This window comes from Planococcus citri, chromosome 3 (genome assembly GCF_950023065.1).
Source record: "Planococcus citri chromosome 3, ihPlaCitr1.1, whole genome shotgun sequence".
In the NCBI taxonomy this organism is placed as follows: Eukaryota; Metazoa; Arthropoda; class Insecta; order Hemiptera; family Pseudococcidae; genus Planococcus; species Planococcus citri.
The window spans coordinates 79,596,649-79,615,777 of NC_088679.1; the positions used below are offsets into that span (position 1 = coordinate 79,596,649).

The following is a 19,129-nucleotide window of genomic DNA, read 5'->3' on the forward strand; positions in this document are numbered from 1 at the left end:
TGAATTCGGCATTTTTCAAAGGATTTTTAGGCTCGTGTCATCCTAAAAAGCCGTCCAAATGAATCTAGTAGGATGGAAATTTTGAAAGTAAAATCGCTGGCTGTCTACATTATGTTCTCGAAGCGTTTTCAACTTTCTCGTAGGCATATGTATAGTCATGTACGCTCTGCTTTGCTGGGGTAATATTTTCCAGCCATTTTTATTTTACCAAGTTAAACTTTCAGAAACCATTGAAGAAAATCAACTCGTGCGAAGCTTTCAAGGTGCAGCTTTTAGTTTTTAAGATTTGTTTTAAAATATACCAGCCTTAATTAGATTTTCTTCATCTTTGCAGTAACGTGAAAAAACGTGGGGAAAAATGTAAACATGGTTTACTCAAAACAATAAGTACATATTTTAAAAAATGCTTAAAAAAATTGGCGAAAAATTCGATTTTCTAACACATTTGTGTTTCGTTTGTCTTTATATGGTACTTTTCTTCTCTTTTGTTCGTTCCTTTTTTTTTTTTTTTTTTTTTTTTCTTCATTAAGCCATCACTGATTTAATCTATAAAAAAAATCACCCTCTACGTCGAGGATGAGGAATTAATGGTACTTATTTCAACCAAACAGTAACTCTCTATCTTATCTTCGATTGTTTAGAAGGATGAAATTTTACTCACACGTCTTCTTCCTTTTAAATCTATTTTTCATTATCAGCACTCGGCAGCAAAGCAATTACAATCATCAGGTTCAGTTTTTTCGGTAACAAATAAATGAACTGAAAAGTGGAAAAGAAGGTAAAAAAAAAACCAAGGCCATCGCAGTAATGTTTTCAATCTATTAAAATGATAGCGTTTAATTTTTGAATTTATCATACTCACTACTCAGTTTAGCTTTTACGACCAAAGTTGCCATCCACCTTTCTAACCATGCAAGTCGAGGGTTAGGGTGAAAATAACGGTGCCTACTTTACAAGATCATCAGAAAAGAACTACGAAAAATTAAGCGAAATTAGGAACTTCATTTTTGGCCCAAGTTGACGAGCAATGAGAGTCAAGAATGAACTCGCGTATTTGCGGCGAACTGCGTATGCAATTATATTAACATCTTCGAAATACGTTTGCCTAAAATAGAATTTGAAGGCGAAACAACATTTATACTGAGGTGATTTAGCCGTAATTTAATGCTGCACTTCGTCGAAATTCAAAAAAAAAAAAAACTGTGTCTTCAATTATTTGAGTAATAAAATTTCGTGCAGAATTTGAAAATTTCGATCACTTTTTACGACTATCATTCCTCTTTTCTCGCAGTCGGACCCTTTCAGAATTCATTTTCGACGGGGTATGATTTTTGCGCGAAAACATGGAAAAATCCTGCTTAATAATGTATTATTTTAAAAACTTGCAAAAAAAAATTAATTAATTTTCATGGAAATTGATCAATTTATTTGCAAGTTTTGCAATATTTTGTGTCCGTAGCCTGTATCTAATTTTACGATATTATTTTATCTGACTTTTAAAAACACGGGAAAAAGTCAAAATGGATTGCTAAAATTATGTCAAACTTTTGAAAAATTTTAAATACCTAATTGACCAGTTCCATTTTCAAATATTTAGAGTAGGTCTGTGGACATTTGATTTTACAATACTTTGTCCTGACTTTTCAAGAACTTGAGGAAAAAATAAATGAAGGGTCTAAATTCGGTAAGAAAGAATCAAAATTGTAGTTTCCAAAATTACGACCTTAAATATCAAAATCTTAATAATGAGGGTCTTGTAAAACAGGGCCTTGAAAATCACTATCTTGAAAGTCATGTTTTTGAAAATTGCAGTCTATTGGTGCATTAAAAATCGGGGATTTGAAAATCGGAATCTTAAAAATACCTACAAAGTTTTCAAGACCCTCCTTCCGAGGAAATGAGGGCTCAAAATCAGGGTCAAGAGAATCGGCGTTTTGGAAATGAGGATTTTGAAAATCAGCATCCTGATAATGTGATTTTTTATACTATAGATAATATCAACCAAAGCATTGCAACCTTTACATCTATTATTACCACATCTGCTGAAGAAAATGGAAAAAAACCATCTCGAGCACTCAAAGGGATCAAATATAACACGCATATTCCATTTAGCATCCAACGCATGATCCTGGAAAAGAACAGACTTCGTCGCTACCAAAATTTTCTAGACTCTGAAATTGAAAATAAACATTTTTAAAGCTCCGATTTTTGAACAATGAGGTCTTGAAAACTGAAGTCTCAAAATTAGAGTCTTAAAGTGAAGGTTTTTTTTAAAATCGGGGTCTTGAAAATGGAGGAGGGAGTCTCGAAAATCAATGGTTTCGAGACCCTAATTTTTGAACAGTGAGGTCTTGAAAATCAGGGTGTCATTATCAGGGTCTTAAAGTGAAGGTTCTTGAAAATCACAGTCTTGAATGAAATGTTTTGAAAATTGGGGTCCTGAAAATCATAGTCTCGAAAATCATGGTCTTGAAAATTAACGATTTCAAGACCCTGATTTTTAACGGTGATGTTTCGAAAATCATTGTCTTGGAAATTAGAGGTTCAATATCAGGGTCTTAAAGAGCAGAAAATTCTTGAAAATCAGATTCTTGAATGGAGGGTTTTAAAAATTGGGATCTTGAAATTCAGAGTCTTTAAAATCAAGATCTCGAAAATTGAATCCTCAAAAATGGGGTTCTTGAAACTTCATGGTCCTAATAACGTTGATGTTCAAGATCCAAATTTTCAAGAACCCGATTTTAGAGGCTTCAATTTTCGAGATCCTGATTTTAAAGACTCTGATTTTCAAGATCCCAATTTTTAAAACCCGCCATTCGAGACTCTGATTTTCAAGAACCTTCTGCACTTCAAGACACTGATATGACACCCCGATTTCCAAGACATCGATTTTCAAGACCTCGCTGTTAAAAAATTAGGGTCTCAACAAAGTTGATTTTCAAGATTCGAATTTTCAAGATTTCCATTTTTGAGAATTCAATTGTCGAGATTCTAATTAGACTTGAATTTGGAAATCAGGGTCTTGAAAGTAGGATTCTAAAAAATCAGGTCTTGAAACATCTCCCTCCCTCCCTCTCAGCTTAATTTCTCGGAACCACTGAAAATTAGGAAAAATCTGTTCGCGGCGTTTCAAAACTTCACAAACAATCGAGAGTAGTGCCAACAACGTTTTTGAACAATTTTCTGTTAATTTCCGCAAATATTGCTGAAATTTTATCATTTTTTCGTAATTTGTTTCGATTTTCATGCTTTTACCGAAAATATTAGCCAAAACGTTCAAAGTTGAACTATTTTTGTAAGTTAAATTTTTCTTTGACAAAATTGGTATTTTTTTCTAAGATGAGTCGGAAAGTATTCGGTTGCACCCTCCCTCCCCCACAAAACCTTCAGTTTCGTCTCTAGTGAGAGGGTTACTAGGAGTACAGCATCAATAACTCCTCCCAAAAAAAAAAATCACATTTTTTAAAAAAAATGATCCTAATTCAATCAATCCTAGCTCACGTTCAGTTCTCTGTACAGCTATCATAGGGTCAACATTTTTCCGTGTAGCCTCCCAGTCCGGCATGTGACAATAGGAGTAATTGCCCCCCCCCCCCCGCTGATCATCCGGGACAACTTTTTTCTTAAAGGGGCCGCATCCTAAGGAACATTTTAAAGCAAACATGCCCAAAAAAAGTTGGCCTTACTTACAAAATGGCGGCCATTTTGATTGACAGGTCAGCCGAAATCGCAAATTTTGCGTTTCAACATAGGACTTGCACGAAATTTTTCAAACCTTACAAAGGTAGATCGAAATATCATGCAAAAATTTTGCATCTGTCAAAATTTCAAGTGCTAAAGTGCGTTTTTCGATTTTTGGTGAATTTTTGAAAATCCAATTTAGGCCAAAAATGAGAGAAAAAAATCAAAATTTTACCAAATTGACCAGGAAAGCTGAAATTTGGGATATACCGTATTTTCGATATGCCAAATCGATTGGAAACGGTTTCAACCCGTTTTAAGCAGTATTTGAGCTTCCAGCAGATTTTTGAAACTCGAAATTCCCACAAAATTCCATCAAATCGGAGTTGTAAAGCTGATATTTATTCTAAAAACTAATTTCAATACGCTACGAAATACTGCAGGTGAATTTCAAGTCGTTTTGGAGCCTCCAGCGACTTTTTGAATATTCCTGAAGTCTCCATCAGATTTTTGAAACTTCAGAAATGGAGATGGAAAGCTGAAATTTACTGTACATTACAATTTCAACTCCCTCTGAAGACGAATTCAGGTGGGTTCAAGTCATTTTATAGCCTCCAGCGACTTTTTTGAAAATTACTGGAGCCTCCAGTAGATTTTTGAAACTTGAAATTCCCGCAACATTAGTTTATCAAATGGAGATTGGCAAGCTGAAATTCACTTCGCAGACTACATGGTGGTTTCAAATGGTTTTGAAGCTTCCAGCTACTTTTAGGAAATTTCAATTTTCCAAAAAAACGCCACACAACCTTTTAAAAAGTCGCTGAAGGCTCCAAAACGACTTGAAATCCACCAGCAGTCGTAGCGTATTGAAATTAGTTTGCAGAATGCATTTCGACTCTCCATCTCAGTTTGATGAAATTTTGGGGAAACTTCAAGTTTCAAAAATCTACTGGAGGCTCCAGTAATTTTCAAAAATGTCGCTGAAGGCTCTAAAATGACTTGAACCCACCTGAAGTCGTCTTCAGAGGGTGTTAAAATTGTAGTGTAGAGTAAATTTCAGCTTTCTATCTCCATTTGATGAAATTTTGTAAAAATTTGAAGTTTCAAAAATCTGATGGAGACTTCAGGAATATTCAAAAAGTCGCTGGAGGCTCCAAAACGACTTGAAATTCACATGCAGTACTTCGTAGCGTATTGAAATCAGTTTTTAGAATAAATATCAGCTTTACAACTCCGATTTGATGGAATTTTGTGGGAATTTCGAGTTTCAAAAATTTGCTGGAGGCTCCAATACTGCTTAAACGGGTTGAAACCATTTCCAATCGATTTGGCATATCGAAAATAGGGTATATCCCAAATTTCAGCTTTCCTGGTCAATTTGGTAAAATTTTGATTTTTTCCCTCATTTTTGGCCTAAATTGGATTTTCAAAAATTCACCAAAAATCGAAAAACGCACTTTAGCACTTGAAATTTTGACAGATGCAAAATTTTTGCGTGATATTTCGATCTACCTTTGTAAGGTTTGAAAAATTTCGTGCAAGTCCTATGTTGAAACGGAAAATCTGCGATTTCGGCTGACCTGTCAATCAAAATGGCCGCCATTTTGTAAGTAAGGCCAACTTTTTTTGGGAAAGTTTGCTTTAAAATGTTCCTTAGGATGCCCCCTTTAAGAAAAAAGTTGTCCCGGATGATCGGCGGGGGGGGGTGCAATTACTCCTATTGTCATATGCCGGACTATCCCACTCAAAGTAAATATCTCAGCCAATCTTTCACCAAAATTCGAGATCCAATATATAAATATTTTTTTCGATCCATCCTAAACTACGTGATCTAACCCTGAAATCATTTTTCAATTATAAGAACATTAATTTTTCTCATTTACAGATTTCAGAATCGAATTTTACGACTGTTTTACAACTTCCTGTAAAAATTTACGACCGCCTCGTCGTAACCATTACTCATTCATACGCGTTCCATTATTCTCAGAACTGTTATACATATAGACATACCAAACATATGCGTCTACTTCAATGAAACACGTCGAGTTTTCACCTACGGAATTTTTTGTTTCTATTTTCTGTTTTTTCTTTCACTTCTTTCATTTTTTTTTTTTTGTTAAACCACACGACCTTGCAAAACACAAACGAACCATTGAGATAATTCGTTGCTCAAAGCACACGCGCGCCGGCCGTTACACTAAAACGCGTTTCTTCCTAATTTCTTTACTTTATTTTGTATAAATTGTTAAAATTCTCGCAGCACGATCTTATCCTGGGCGCAAATATTTCTACCTTTCGCGAATACCTACTCGTCGTATATTTCACTCACGTAGTTCATAACAAACAAATTTCGATAGCTGCTGCTTAGAAAGAAGAAAAAAATTTATACGCGAACAGAGAACGAAAGCTTGGGGGTACGATTTCCCCTGCTATACGAGTATGCTGCTGGTGGCCGTTGCGTTTGTGCGAATGAAATTCCGGATATATTATGTACAACGTATCCGATCAGGTACCTATATGGTATGCTGGTAAAATGAACGGAAATTGAGAAAGTTGGCGAAAATTGCTATAAGAATATGGTAGAGTAGCGTCGTCGTCGTCGTCGTCGCAGTCGCATCGTGTACGTATTACCTATAAGTATACGCTATAGTAATATGTTGTATATAAACGACGAGTAAATAATGAGCGTATCATATGTTGTAGCTTTAGGAGAAAGAGAGAGCGAGAGAAAGAGTGAGTTGAGAGAAAGAAAGAAAAAAAGAAGAAAAGCATTCGGGATATGGAGTATAACATAATGGGTGGCCTACGAGCGGATAGAAAAGATCACGTTTACGTAAACGGTGATTGCTTTCGTTTAGAGCTATTAGAGACGGGGTGTAATTCGTTACGACTACTGCTAGTATACGAGTAGAAGACCAGAAAACGAGAATAGGGTGAAAACGAAATTGTCTGCGGCAGAAGGCGGCTAACATAGGCCGGCCACACAAAAATGAAAAAGACGCCAAACCAAGAAGTCGAACAAGAAAAAGAAGAAGAAGAAATAAAAGAAAAAAACACACACAGCATACACATACGTACCTACGTATGAAAAAAACACACAAAAACAAAACAAAAAAACAAAAAAAAAAAGAGGAGAGAAAAACTAAAAACATTAACGAAAATTTTGCTTTAGAAATCCGTCTTGAAAATAAAAACTAACAACGCGCCGAGAAAAAGCTCAAAAGTTTCATACGAGAGAACGAACGTGATTACCTTGTTCATGTGACTCGAATTAAAAATTACTTTCTTTTGTTTTGCGGAAACAAATATCCAACTAATCATATGAAATACAACAGAAAATACTCGGTTTAGTTTTCCTTGGCGTGGCACAGCACATAGAGGACGGGGAGGGAGGGGGGGGGTCAGGGTTCGAAGGGCGCGTCGCAACAAAATAAAAACTTGCTTTTTTTCTTCTTTTTCTTTTTATCGCAACTTTCATTTTCTTTTTGCGATAGCACACCGTACGCAGATATTTTATCCCGCCATTTGCGACCGATTTACGTCTTATGCGGAATTTTATCGAGTCACTTTAACCCGTATTATAGTATACGTGTGTATATATATATACGTTGCCCAACTTTATACTCGTCGTACTACACAGTCGTTATACATGTACAAGGTAGCACTCTCCAGCAGCGGTGCCATACAATACATATACGCGAAATAGCATGTTACAAAACTTATTTCGCGTCCTCGAATCGCTACTTTATTTTCAACTTTACCCAACTATGTATATACTATACGGTAACAGTGCACAGAACATTAGGATGAACTCATTTTATTTAAGTATAGTGCTTTTCCAAAACCTTACTTCTACATCGATAATTGCTTATAATATGCAGATTAGGGTGGCTGTTATTTCGAAATTGTAGCACATTTTTGCGCTCACACCCCTCGAAGCTGTTGGTTTTCATTTCTTTTTAAATTTTACACCAAATCTGAAAAAGCTGGCGTCTGAATATTCTTCTAAACAATCATCCCTCCACCCCCTCCCCCCCCCCCCCCGAAGTTAGGAACGAAAAAATTGAACTCTGTGAACAAATTTTGGATAAGGAATCTTATCATGGATGATAAGATAGTGAAATCGGAACTTCCTCCAATTTCAACAAAAGTCGCCCAACATTTTTTTTTTTTTTTAATTTTTCCCCAATCCGCACCAGGCGGTGGGGGTATTTTATTATTAAAGAAAAAAAAACAATCTTAGACTAAGGGTTACTAGAATAAACATATGTATCTAAATATAATTATAGCTTCACCCCAAGTCTAAGCAGGGAGGGGAGAGGGGAGAGGTGAGAGGGGGAGGTGAGACGGATAGTCCACCACGACCCAAACCCCTAGGCTGTTGCCTACGGCCCAGTTGTCACTTCCCAGGTTTTGTTTCCACGCATACCTGTTCCGATCACGACTGAGCCCCCAACCCACTCAGGGTGAAGTTTGAAGGGGGAGTGATTTTGCCTGGGGGTGATCCCAACAAGTTAGGTCCCCTAGTTATTGCCACGAGGTTTATATGGACTTTTGTGGAGCAGTCGGTGCACTTGCTTAGGGCTTCTCACCAACTGCCCGCAAGAAAAGATTGTTTTCTATATTATAAGTTTGGTATTTACAAGTATAGATAAATATTATAATAAATTTTAGGATTATCTCAAGATCCAGGTAAATTCGGTCCTGAGTATTTCATGTCTTGAATTTGGCTTCGGGCATAATTTGATTTACAGTTGACAATATCGGTTTTTGACATCTTGTTCAGGTAGTCACGCTTCCATGTTTGATGGGAGGGTGCAAACTCTCAGAGTCACTGTAAGGCCCTTGAAGCACTCTAGGAGCGCTTGTTTAACTAGTGGCCATTCAAGTTGGTCCAAGCCACACCCTAATCTAGGTACTGCAATTTTTGTGATGTTAAGCTCAACGCATTTGGCTGCCAGAGCTTTCATTGTTCCTACAAAGTCTCCTATTGTCGGCTTGTCCTGGTGTCTTTCTTTGGTTACTGCATATAAAACGTAGTTCCCTTTGGAGTTTTTGGCACCCCTTGACTTTAGAGTGTCAACATTGCCAAAGGCTCCTCTGAATTTGACCGCTATGCCCTTACTCATCTCAAAATCAGGCCCTTCTCGTGCATCCTCCCAGCGACATATAAAGTCTGTGTATTAGGTGGGTGATCTTCCCCTACCCCTCTTGTCTTCTATATGGCCTTGGACTGTTAGCTTTTCCAGGTTGTCCTGTCTCGCAATATGTCCAAAATAGCGTAATATTTGTCTCTTGATGACTGTACTTAGTCTCTCCTAAACTCCCAATTGTTTGAGTATTGACCCATTTGTTCTTTTCTGGACCCACAATATCCTTAGCATGCATCTGTAGCAGTACATTTCAAATGCATTGATTTTGTCTTGTTCAGCCTTGCGTGTTGTCCAGCATTCTTACACATACAAAAAGATGGAGAAGATTAGCGTTTTTACAATTCAGAGTTTTGTGACCTTCTTGATGTTGTGGCTTTTCCAGATCTGATTCAGTTTTCCCACCACCGCCTTTGCTATGGCTGACCTTCTTCTGATTTCTCTAGCTGAGCCTCCCTGATTCGTTATCAATGAACCAAGGTACACAAAGTCCTGTTCTACTTCTATGCCATCAGTCTCCAAAATCTCAGGTCTGTTGTTGCGCTCCCAATCAATTATCATTATTTTTTGTTTTTCCTTTGTTGACCTTCAGACCTGCCTTGTTGCTGGCTTTTTCAAACTTCTGGAGCATTTCCCTCAGCTCATCTGCTGTCTCTGCAAGCATGATGGTGTCATCCTCCTCTGCATACTGTAAGTTCGATGTTTTCTTTTCTCCAATCTTGACTCCTTTTTTCCAGTTCTCCTGGGATGTTCTCATTACCCATTCTCCAATATGCGTTGAAGAGAATTATTGAAATCTTGCCAAAAAAAAACAAGCATTTTCAGTACTCTTCTCCATCTATGGGATCTGAAGCATTCTCCTCCAGCACCACATCTTGAGCACATCAATTTTTCTTCAGTCTCCCTTGCGTACTGTTCAGGTTTCTGATGTGTAGAGAAAAACTGAGAAAACCAGAGCATTTATGAGCCTTATCTTCAGAATCTTGCTCACTGCTGCATCTGACCACATCTTCTTTAGGTGAGACATGGTGCTTTGTGTGACTTGCACTCTGCATCTTATCTCAGCTTCACTGCCTCCTTTGTTATCAACAATGGATCCCAGGTACAAAAATCTATTCACCACTTCGATTCCCTCAATTTCCTGGATTTCAGGCGAGTTATTCTCAGGCCAATTCACAATCATGATCTTCATCTTCACATTATTTATCAGCAGGCCATATTTTGCGCTAACCTCTTCCAGACATTTCAGCAAACTGGTCATATTTTCAACACTTGAGGCAATGAGAGTTGTATTGTCAGCGTAGCGAAGGTTTGACATTTGTATATATACCTCCAATTGATGCTCCTCCCTGCCACTTGCCTGAGGTAGTGTCATTGGCACTATCAGCTACAATTAGCTGCGGCATCTCACAAATTATATATTCTCCATATAGATTAAATAGGAGGAGGGAAAGAATGCAGCCTTGTAGTACTCCTCTCTCTATGTGGAATTTCCCTGACATTGTTTCTCTATTAATTCTGACATTTGCCATGCTCCCCTCTCAAAGTTATTTTATCAGCCGCACCAGACATATTGGCGCACCCATCTCGAGTAGAACTCATTTTTGGTCAACTTTCAATCATGAATCATGATAAGTAGGTATATGTACAGGGTGCCCAGAAATATCGAGCACCCCTAAGAAAGTTTTTCATTAAAAATCGCACCTCGGGAGTTATAAGGTCACATCTCAAAAAAGTGAAATTTTACAGGAGAGTGATTTTCTTTTTTTTAAAAACTTGATTCATTATTTTTATCAACTTATAATTAATTGTGAGGAATGAATAGCACCTCATTTTAAAGATCTGGTATCCTACCTTCATTTAGCATAAGAACACTTTGAAAAATAAAATCTTAAAGATGAAATATTTCAATGTTTGGAAAACATTTTGAGTTATAACCTTTCAGTAAAGTTGATGTGGAGGCGAAAGGAAGCGTCCAAAAAAATTTCATGATACCAAAGTTGTAGAGAATTAAATTTCCAATCGACATAATGTCGTTAGTTTTTTTCTAAAGTGCGTAGTTTTTGAGTTTTTCTCAAAAAACTAAAATTTCATGATATGTGCAAATTCATTTTTCTGAAAAGTGATCAATTTTAAAAATTTTTTCCATTTGGTACAAACCAATAAAAAATGCACTCCTTGTGACTATTTCTAACTGACAAACATTCACAACAATCAAAACTATTTGTTAACACTTTGTATGTATGAAATTTGCTCAAAAAAGGTGGAGTTTTTTGAGATGTGCCCTTATAACTCCAAACAACTTGCAATGTTGTTGAGATTTTGAGTTAGGCCATTTGCGTTTTTTACAAGATCTAGATGATGTACCCAACTCAAAGTGTAATTTTTGGTTGAGGGAGGTCATACAAACCCCAAAAATGCGAAAACATCAAAATCAATTTTTTTTGAGATGTGACCTTATTACTCCCGAGGTGCGAAATATAGGTTGGCAACGTGAAATAGATGCATATGGTTGGTGGAATGTTATCTCTCCAGTCCAACAACCAATCATGTGCTATCATTATTATCATTCACTGTGACCAACCAAAGTATTTTAGTAGAAAACTTTCTTAGGGGTGCTCGATATTTCTGGGCAGTGGGCACCCTGTATAAAAGTCAATTTCAACTTTTTAATTTTACTGCCTCAAATCCTGTGAAAATTTCAATTTTCAAAATTTCCTGTAGGATCCAACATTTCTCAAAATGGTTCAAAATCGCATCCACCCCATTTAGAGATCAAAAACAGGATACATAACAAATTTTAATTTCCTATATATGTCAATTTAATAAAATTCAGATTTTTTTTGTATTTTTTGAGCCAAATTTATTTTTCTATTTATTTCATAAAAAAATCAAGAAATGAAATTCAGGACCTGAAATTTTTGTTGATTATACACAAAATTTAGAAGGCCCAAATTCAACTTTTTCAACATCCAAGAGGGAGCGATGTTCAAAACTACTAAATAGTGTTTTTTAAAATAAGGATTAGGGAATTAAAAATTGTCAAAATTGTATGTTTTTTTGGCGTTTTTAGAGACCTTTGGAGGCTTTTCAGCACAACTCAAGTCCACAGCGGAGGCGCTATAATTTTCAAGGAATTTGTTTCCATCAAAACCAACAACTTTAATGAGTGACGAATCACATTTTCAAAATAATTCGAATTTTTTTCACAATTTTGAGGGGCAGAAGGATTCTAGTCGAATCCAAAAAAAAGAGTGGGTATTTAAACTCATTTCTTTTGAAAGCCGTTCACAAACTAACGTAAAAACTTCTGATTTTGTTTCAAGTTCTTCAAAATCAGACATCCTGAATAAGAATCAGTAAGTCTAGCTCTCGTTCGTTTCTGAATCGACCCATCTCTGCTGACATATGATCACAAATCTCATAAATTGAGTAAGAGTTGGAATCTCACGACGTACCAAAACAACCAACACATGTTAGAACATCCAATTCTATATTATATGTAAATATTTTGAAACTACGCATAAATGAGATCACATCAAGCATGCGACAATGAATACCCGGAAACGATACATAATTTCAACATCGCAAACATGTATACCTACTAGCCAGCTATCGATTAACATTCAATAACACACAATTAAATTTTCGAATCGTACAACCAGTCGTGAAACTAAACTACGGGCTGAAAATTGGTTATTCATTCGTCATTTACTGGACGCGAGTTTCATATGTTTTGAAATCAAAATGAGTATCGAATATTTCTTTGGTATTACAGGTAAGAGTGACTTTCGAACAGCGTAGATAAATATATGTTAGGTTTGTGTTTCACATTATTTTTGTTTTGGTTTTCAATTTTTAGTGATGATGCAAATTATCACTGAAATAAGAACTGAAGACCTTAACTACCCATACGAAAAATGGCGTTACGAAGTACTCGTAATTAATGCAAATGAGACAAACGCAATAATTATGAATACAATGTATCCGCTAAAGCAGATGAAAGTTTGCGCGTACCATTTGGAAGATAGATACAAGTACGTATATACCTACTACGAACCAGATACTCAAGTACTACTCGTACGTAATCTAGTTATTTACAATACCTACATGGTAGTAGCTATAAGTAAGCATTTTAAAATTTACCTGTTTAGGCATTATAACAACGGAAAGTATCAACTAACTGAACAACTAACCAATACATCCTCAATGAGCATTTTATTACGTTATGTACGAAGACATCGTCACTTAGTTTTTATTATTCACGGATTTTTAGATGATGGACGGCATTCTGGATGGGCTTCTTACCTGGGAGAAGCAATTAAACGACAAGTAAAATGATTTTTTTTTAAATGTCGGAGGATTTTGACCAAATTCAGCAGAGACTTTCAATTTGACTAGTAAGCCATCCAAGCAAAAAATGTTGCCTCAGAGGTGCTCCTAGAAGGGAGACATGGACCCTTAAGTAAGGGGCATTTTCGAAAAAATGGTACATTTTTCATTCTAGCTTCTACTGAACTTGTTTCGGGGAAAATGGGCCATTTACAAAATATAGTACTTTTTGAGCAGATTTTGCGCCAATCACAGTCATTTCCATCAAAATACGAGACCACTTACAAAGGAGCCAATTTTTTGAGTCCATTGTTGATTTCATAAAAGCGAAAGATTTTAATAAGTTTTTGACCATATTTTTCTCGATTTTTCTGAAATTGGCGATATAATGAGTAAAAAATTGGCACTACTGCATTCTGAAATATTTCCTCGGTTTTATAAACGAAGTTTTTTGAACTGGACAATGCTAGATCGAAAGAGTACATTGTAAAAATTCAACACCAGCCTAAATTTCAAGTACGAAGTAGGTACATTTTTTTTTTTTTTGGTGAATTTTTGAACATCAACAATATATGTACATTCAAGCCAAAAATGAGGGGGAAAATCAAAATTTTACCAAATTGACCTAGAAAGCCGAAATTTAGGATATACCCTATTTTTGACCTGCCAAAATTCATTAGAAACGGTTTTATAACCCGATTAGAGCAGCTCTGGAGCCTCCAGCAGATTTTTGAAATTTGAAATTCCCACAAAATTTCATCAAATAATGTAGTTGGAAATTCGAAATTTACGCTGCACTCCAACATAACCACGCTATGAGGTCGACTGCCGGTAGACTTCAAGTCGTTTTGGAGCCCCCAGCGACTTTTTGGAGATCACTGGAGCCTCCAGTGGATTTTTTAAACTAAAATTTCATTAAAAACAGTTGGAAAATAGAAAGGAGGAGTTGCGATAAGGCCATTTTTGGGCCCCACCTAGTTTTCAACTCGACCACTCTAAAAATGTTGTAATTAAATGTCCAAAATACTAATCCGTGGTTAGTTAACCCAAAATGACCATTTTTGGGTTCCATGGGTTCCGAAAGTTGCGAATAAAAGAATAATTTTAGGAACCACTAAGTATTATTTTCAAAAGCTTTTTTAGCGTAAAATATCTGTTTGAACCTGATAAACATTATGTGAAGTGATTTTCCTACTTTCGAACCTCAGGGGCAGAAATTGGGGGGGTTTTGATATTTGAAAAATTTTGGAACCACCGTTCTGAACCTGAACCTACCCCTTTGGGCTTCGCTAAAAAGCTTTTCACAGTTTATTAGTATCTGAAAGACCTCCACCCTACCAAATTTTGAGCTCAATGAAAATTTTCGCTGGTACTCAAAAATCCAATTTTCCAATTTTTCGTAATTTCGATACCTATTTTGGGAACCCCTGGAAAACTAGAAACTTGCGATTTGCGCCAAACGTAACGTTTTGAGGTATATATTCAATAATGTAGATGAAAAGGTTGAATTAAGCTCCCTGTATATTCGTAATTTTGAACCCATTATTTAGAGCCCCCCATTTTAAGCACCCCTAAAACAGACGTTTATGCACATTTTTTCAAGTAAATTGAACAATTTACATTTGAAACTCACTAGCAAGTGCTCGATAATTTTTCATATGATTTTTCCTGTAACTTTCAAAATTGAGCTATTTTGGGCCAAATTCTGAGATTTTTACTGCGTCGAAATCGTGAAAACGTGATTCCGAATTTGACCCAAAATAGCCCAATTTCGAAAGTTACAGGAAAAATCATTCGAAAAATTATCGAGCACTTGCTAGTGTGTTTCAAATGTAAATTCTTCAATTTATTTCAAAAACTACGCATAAACGCCTTTTTTAGGGGTGCCTAGAATGGGGGGGGGGGTCTAAAAAAAGGGTTCAAAATTACGAACATAAAGGGAGCCTAATTCAACTTTTTCACTTGGATAATCGAATATATACCTCAGACGTTACGTTTGGCGCAAATCGCAGGTTTCTAGTTTTCCAGGGGTTCCCAAAATAGGTATCGAAAATACGAAAAATTGGAAAATTGGATTTTTGAGTACCAGCGAAAATTTTCATTGAGCTCAAAATTTGGTAGGGTGGAGGTCTTTCAGATACTAATAAACTGTGAAACGCTTTTTAGCGAGGCTCAAAGGCGTACTTAGGTTCATAATGGTGGTTCCAAAATTTTTCAAATATCAAAACCCCTCCAATTTCTGCCCCAGAGGGTCGAAAGTAAGAAAATCACCTCACATAACGTTTATCAGATTCAAAAAGATATTTTACGCTAAAAAAGTTTTTGAAAATACTATACTCAGTGGTTCCTAAAATTATTTCCTTATTCGCAACTTTGGGAACCCCTGGAGCCCAAAAAATGGTCATTTTGGGTTAACTAACCACGGATTCGTATTTCGGACATTTATTACAACATTTTTAGAGTGGTCGAGTTGAAAACTAGGTGGGACCAAGAAATGGTCTTATCGCAACTCCTCCTTTATTCTGTGAACTACGTAATTTCAATACGCTATGAAGTCGCCTGCCGGTAGATTTCAAGTCGTTTTGGAGCCTCCAGCGACTTTTTGAAGATTGCTGGAGCCTCCAGAAGATTTTTCAATGATCTAGATTTCCCTAAAATTCTGCCCAATAGAGCTGGAGATCCAAAAATTCACTCTGTGGAGCCTCCAGCGACTTTTTGGAAATTCCTGTAACCTTTGGTAGATTTTAGAAACTGGAAATTTCAACAAAATTTCATCAAATGAAGTTAGAAAGCCGAAATTGTGGTTTCAAGTAGTTTTGAAGCTTTCTGCTGCTGTTTGGAGCTTCATGACCGATAAGGTATTCGTAATTTTTTTTTTTCAAAATCGGTGTATTTCAATCTGAAACATATTTTTGTCGATCGATTTCATACTTCTTTGAAAATTGGAAAAATTCGTGCATTTCGGATTTCCAACTTCATTTGATATGAAGATTAGAGAAAATTTCAAGTTTCAAAAATCTGCTGCAGGCTTCAGAGCTGCTGAAAACGGTTTGAAATCGTTTCCAAACGATTTAGCAGGTCAGAAATAGGGTATATCCCAAGTTTCAGCTTTCTAGGTCAAATTGGTAAGATTTTGATTTTTTCTCATTTTTGGCTGGTGATAAATCTTTGTTTCGATATAGCTTTGTCCAGTTCATAAAATTTCGCGCGGGTACGTCACCACAGAATATGGTCAAAATCCTCCTCTTTTTTTTGCGATCCGTATTAATGATAGCATCATTTTCAGCAACCAGGAACTATGGTACTCGTAATCGATTGGTCGGATGGATCTAAAACTTTAAATTACAGATACGCATCCGCAAGTGCAATGGAAGTTGCGGATAAGCTAGCCAAGTAAGAATTCTACGGGTCATTCCGTGTCAAATCACCAAGATTTTTACTTCGGGGATCGGCGATTTTGAAAATATTCTTCATGTGGGTAGATCTCCACGAGAGATGACGAATGGCGCAAACCGCAGTTCCCAAAGTGCATATTTTGAATGAGAAACAGGGGTGATCGAAGTTCTTACAGGAAAACAGGCATGTTGTATAAATTTAACCGTGGACAAGTTGAAAACTACAAATGAAACTTTGAAAAATTTGCCAGCTTGGGAGTCTAAAAAAAAGAGCTTTGATGAAAATCAATGTTGCCACATTTTTGAGCACCAAAAGTCCGCTGCAAATGTTGAAACGTGATATTTCTGCATCGTGACCACGTGATTTTAAAAATTCCAAAGATTACCGGGAAATACAATTTCTCTTCTTGAAAGGTCGAATTTTCCTCGATTTCACACCATATTCAAAGAAACCCTTCGTATAAAAGCAATCAATGTACGCTGAGACACCCTCCCCCCCCAAAAAAAAAACAAAAACAAAAATCCCAAAATCGTACGTATCTCGAACTGGAGTAAGTAAGTGAATATTCTCCTCGTTCTCTTCTGTTTGTTTTCAGCTTTATACGACAGATTCTGTCCGCGAGGGAATTAAACGTACAAGTGCATATCATAGGTCATGGCTTAGGAGCTCTAATCGGTAGACGGATCGTTGGCCGAGTACCCAACATACACAGATTCACTAGTAATTGTTTTTTTCGTATCTTTAAATTTGCACAGTGCACACTGCACACACGTCGTCGACGGATTCAAGAGGGATAACTTACATCAATCGTATGACTAAATAATGATAATTCGTATTTTTTGACATTAAAGTTTACTACAGGTTTGGATCCATTCGGAATTGATTTTGAAACGTATCGCTTCGGCAATGGAAAGGCAGAGAAAACGGATGTTATTCATACAGATGCATTTGTGAACGGTTTCGGCGATCCGAGAGCTTTTGGTACCTATATAATTATGCTCATCGGTTATTACTCGGAAAACGTTTTAAATTAAATTATCATCATAAGTATCGCTGAACATTTCATATCTTTAGGCACGGTTGACTTTTACATGAATAACCGCGACCGCAAAACGAAAGATCAACCAGGATGTAAGAAACCTGCAGGAATCAACGTTAGACATCTTTTAAATCGAGTACAGCATTTTAGATTTCCAACGGTTAAACATCAATTCCACCAATTACACCGAATCTTTCGTAAGTAAATGCGATTGCTCGTTTACATGTAAGTTAGGGTGGATCGCGAAAAAAAAATTAAAATTCGGTGGAGATTATAATTTTGAGCTAAGAAAGTGGGAAAGGAGTGACCTACGAGTGGGATGGCTTTTACTCACACTTGCGAAATTCTATTACGATTTTTTGCTCCTCACCCACATCCCTTCCCAAATTGCCAGTTTTTATTTTGATTTTCAAACACCCGAAAATTGTAGCTCTCCAATATAAAACTACGGCCTGCCGGAAAGTACCCTCGAGTCGAAATAATCAACATTTTAAAAAAAAATCAATTCATCTGAAATTTTGATTTCCGCGGATTGGACGAAGTTAGCAAACCCTAAATTACATATAAGTAGCGAATTTCTACGAATTTTTCATTATTTGCAGATTTGCTCAGACGGAGCCTATGTTCGCACGGCAGAGCTGTGGAGTATTTTATCGAAGCAGTCATGAACCCAAGTTGTAAATTCGCAGGAAAAACGCTAGAAGAATTCGGGTAAATTTTCAACTTTTTTAAAAATTCCATTCGCATTTAGTACCTACCAAACTTATTGGTGAATTTTACACGCATTTTTACAAATTGAAAATTTTTTACGCTTCTAAATACACAGGAAACTCAGAGTACTAGGATTGGATACATTCGACACCATCGACCGGCCGCAATCTATCGAAATAAAAGTTTACGCAGATACAAACAGTTCGTATCATTTTTGCCCGTATGCGGTAAGGCCGCGACCGCTACCGCCACCGCCACCAGCGCAGCCTTGGATCAGAGTTGACACTAACATCACTCTTCGGGGGGGATAAGGCATGCGGCGATGTTAAAATCAATTGAGTGCGAGAAAAAGAAAGACCGCTTAGATCCACGTGGAACTTTAAATACCTTTTTTAAAAATCTGATAGCCTACATACATGGATTTGATTCCCTTAAGGAACGTATTACTTGAACTGTGTTCACAAAGTAAATAAATGTTCTATGTACCTATACGAATGAATAAATTTTATTTTTAAAATAATTTTTTTCGGATTTTTATTTTTGGAAAATTTTTAAAAATGTAAAAAGATTCAAAAAAGCTACAAACTTTTCATTTACATGGCATACACATCTTTTTCAGAAAAGTGAACCAATCTGAATAATTCTCTCAATTCAACTCCCACATATCAACAACGCAACGTTTTAAGCCATTCTGCAGCCTTCAGAAGCGGATTAAAATTTCCCAGAAAAACTCTAAAACACGCTGGGGGAGTAAAAATTCGAAAAAGGAGAGGAAGGAAGGCCTCTTGACAGGATAGAGCATTGCTGAGGCGAAACAATA

General features: G+C 36.5%; 1 protein-coding gene across 2 annotated transcripts; it reads left to right on the plus strand.

Moving 5' to 3' along the window:
* Window positions 1-5,706: 5,706 nt before the first annotated feature.
* On the plus strand, window positions 5,707-18,829 carry LOC135839622 (pancreatic lipase-related protein 2-like). Of its 2 annotated transcripts, XM_065355729.1 has the most exons (11): window positions 5,707-6,301; window positions 11,905-12,085; window positions 12,158-12,609; window positions 12,694-12,868; window positions 12,986-13,163; window positions 16,450-16,556; window positions 17,155-17,279; window positions 17,421-17,540; window positions 17,634-17,795; window positions 18,201-18,309; window positions 18,425-18,829. In XM_065355729.1, exons 3-11 carry the CDS (start codon window positions 12,579-12,581, stop codon window positions 18,618-18,620), a joined length of 1,203 nt encoding a protein of 400 aa, XP_065211801.1. In that variant the 5' UTR covers window positions 5,707-6,301; window positions 11,905-12,085; window positions 12,158-12,578; the 3' UTR covers window positions 18,621-18,829. The 2 variants fall into 2 exon arrangements, with proteins under 2 accessions (XP_065211801.1, XP_065211802.1); XM_065355730.1 differs by lacking the exon at window positions 5,707-6,301 and having other exon boundaries at window positions 11,780-12,085.
* The last annotated feature ends 300 nt before the right edge of the window (window positions 18,830-19,129 follow it).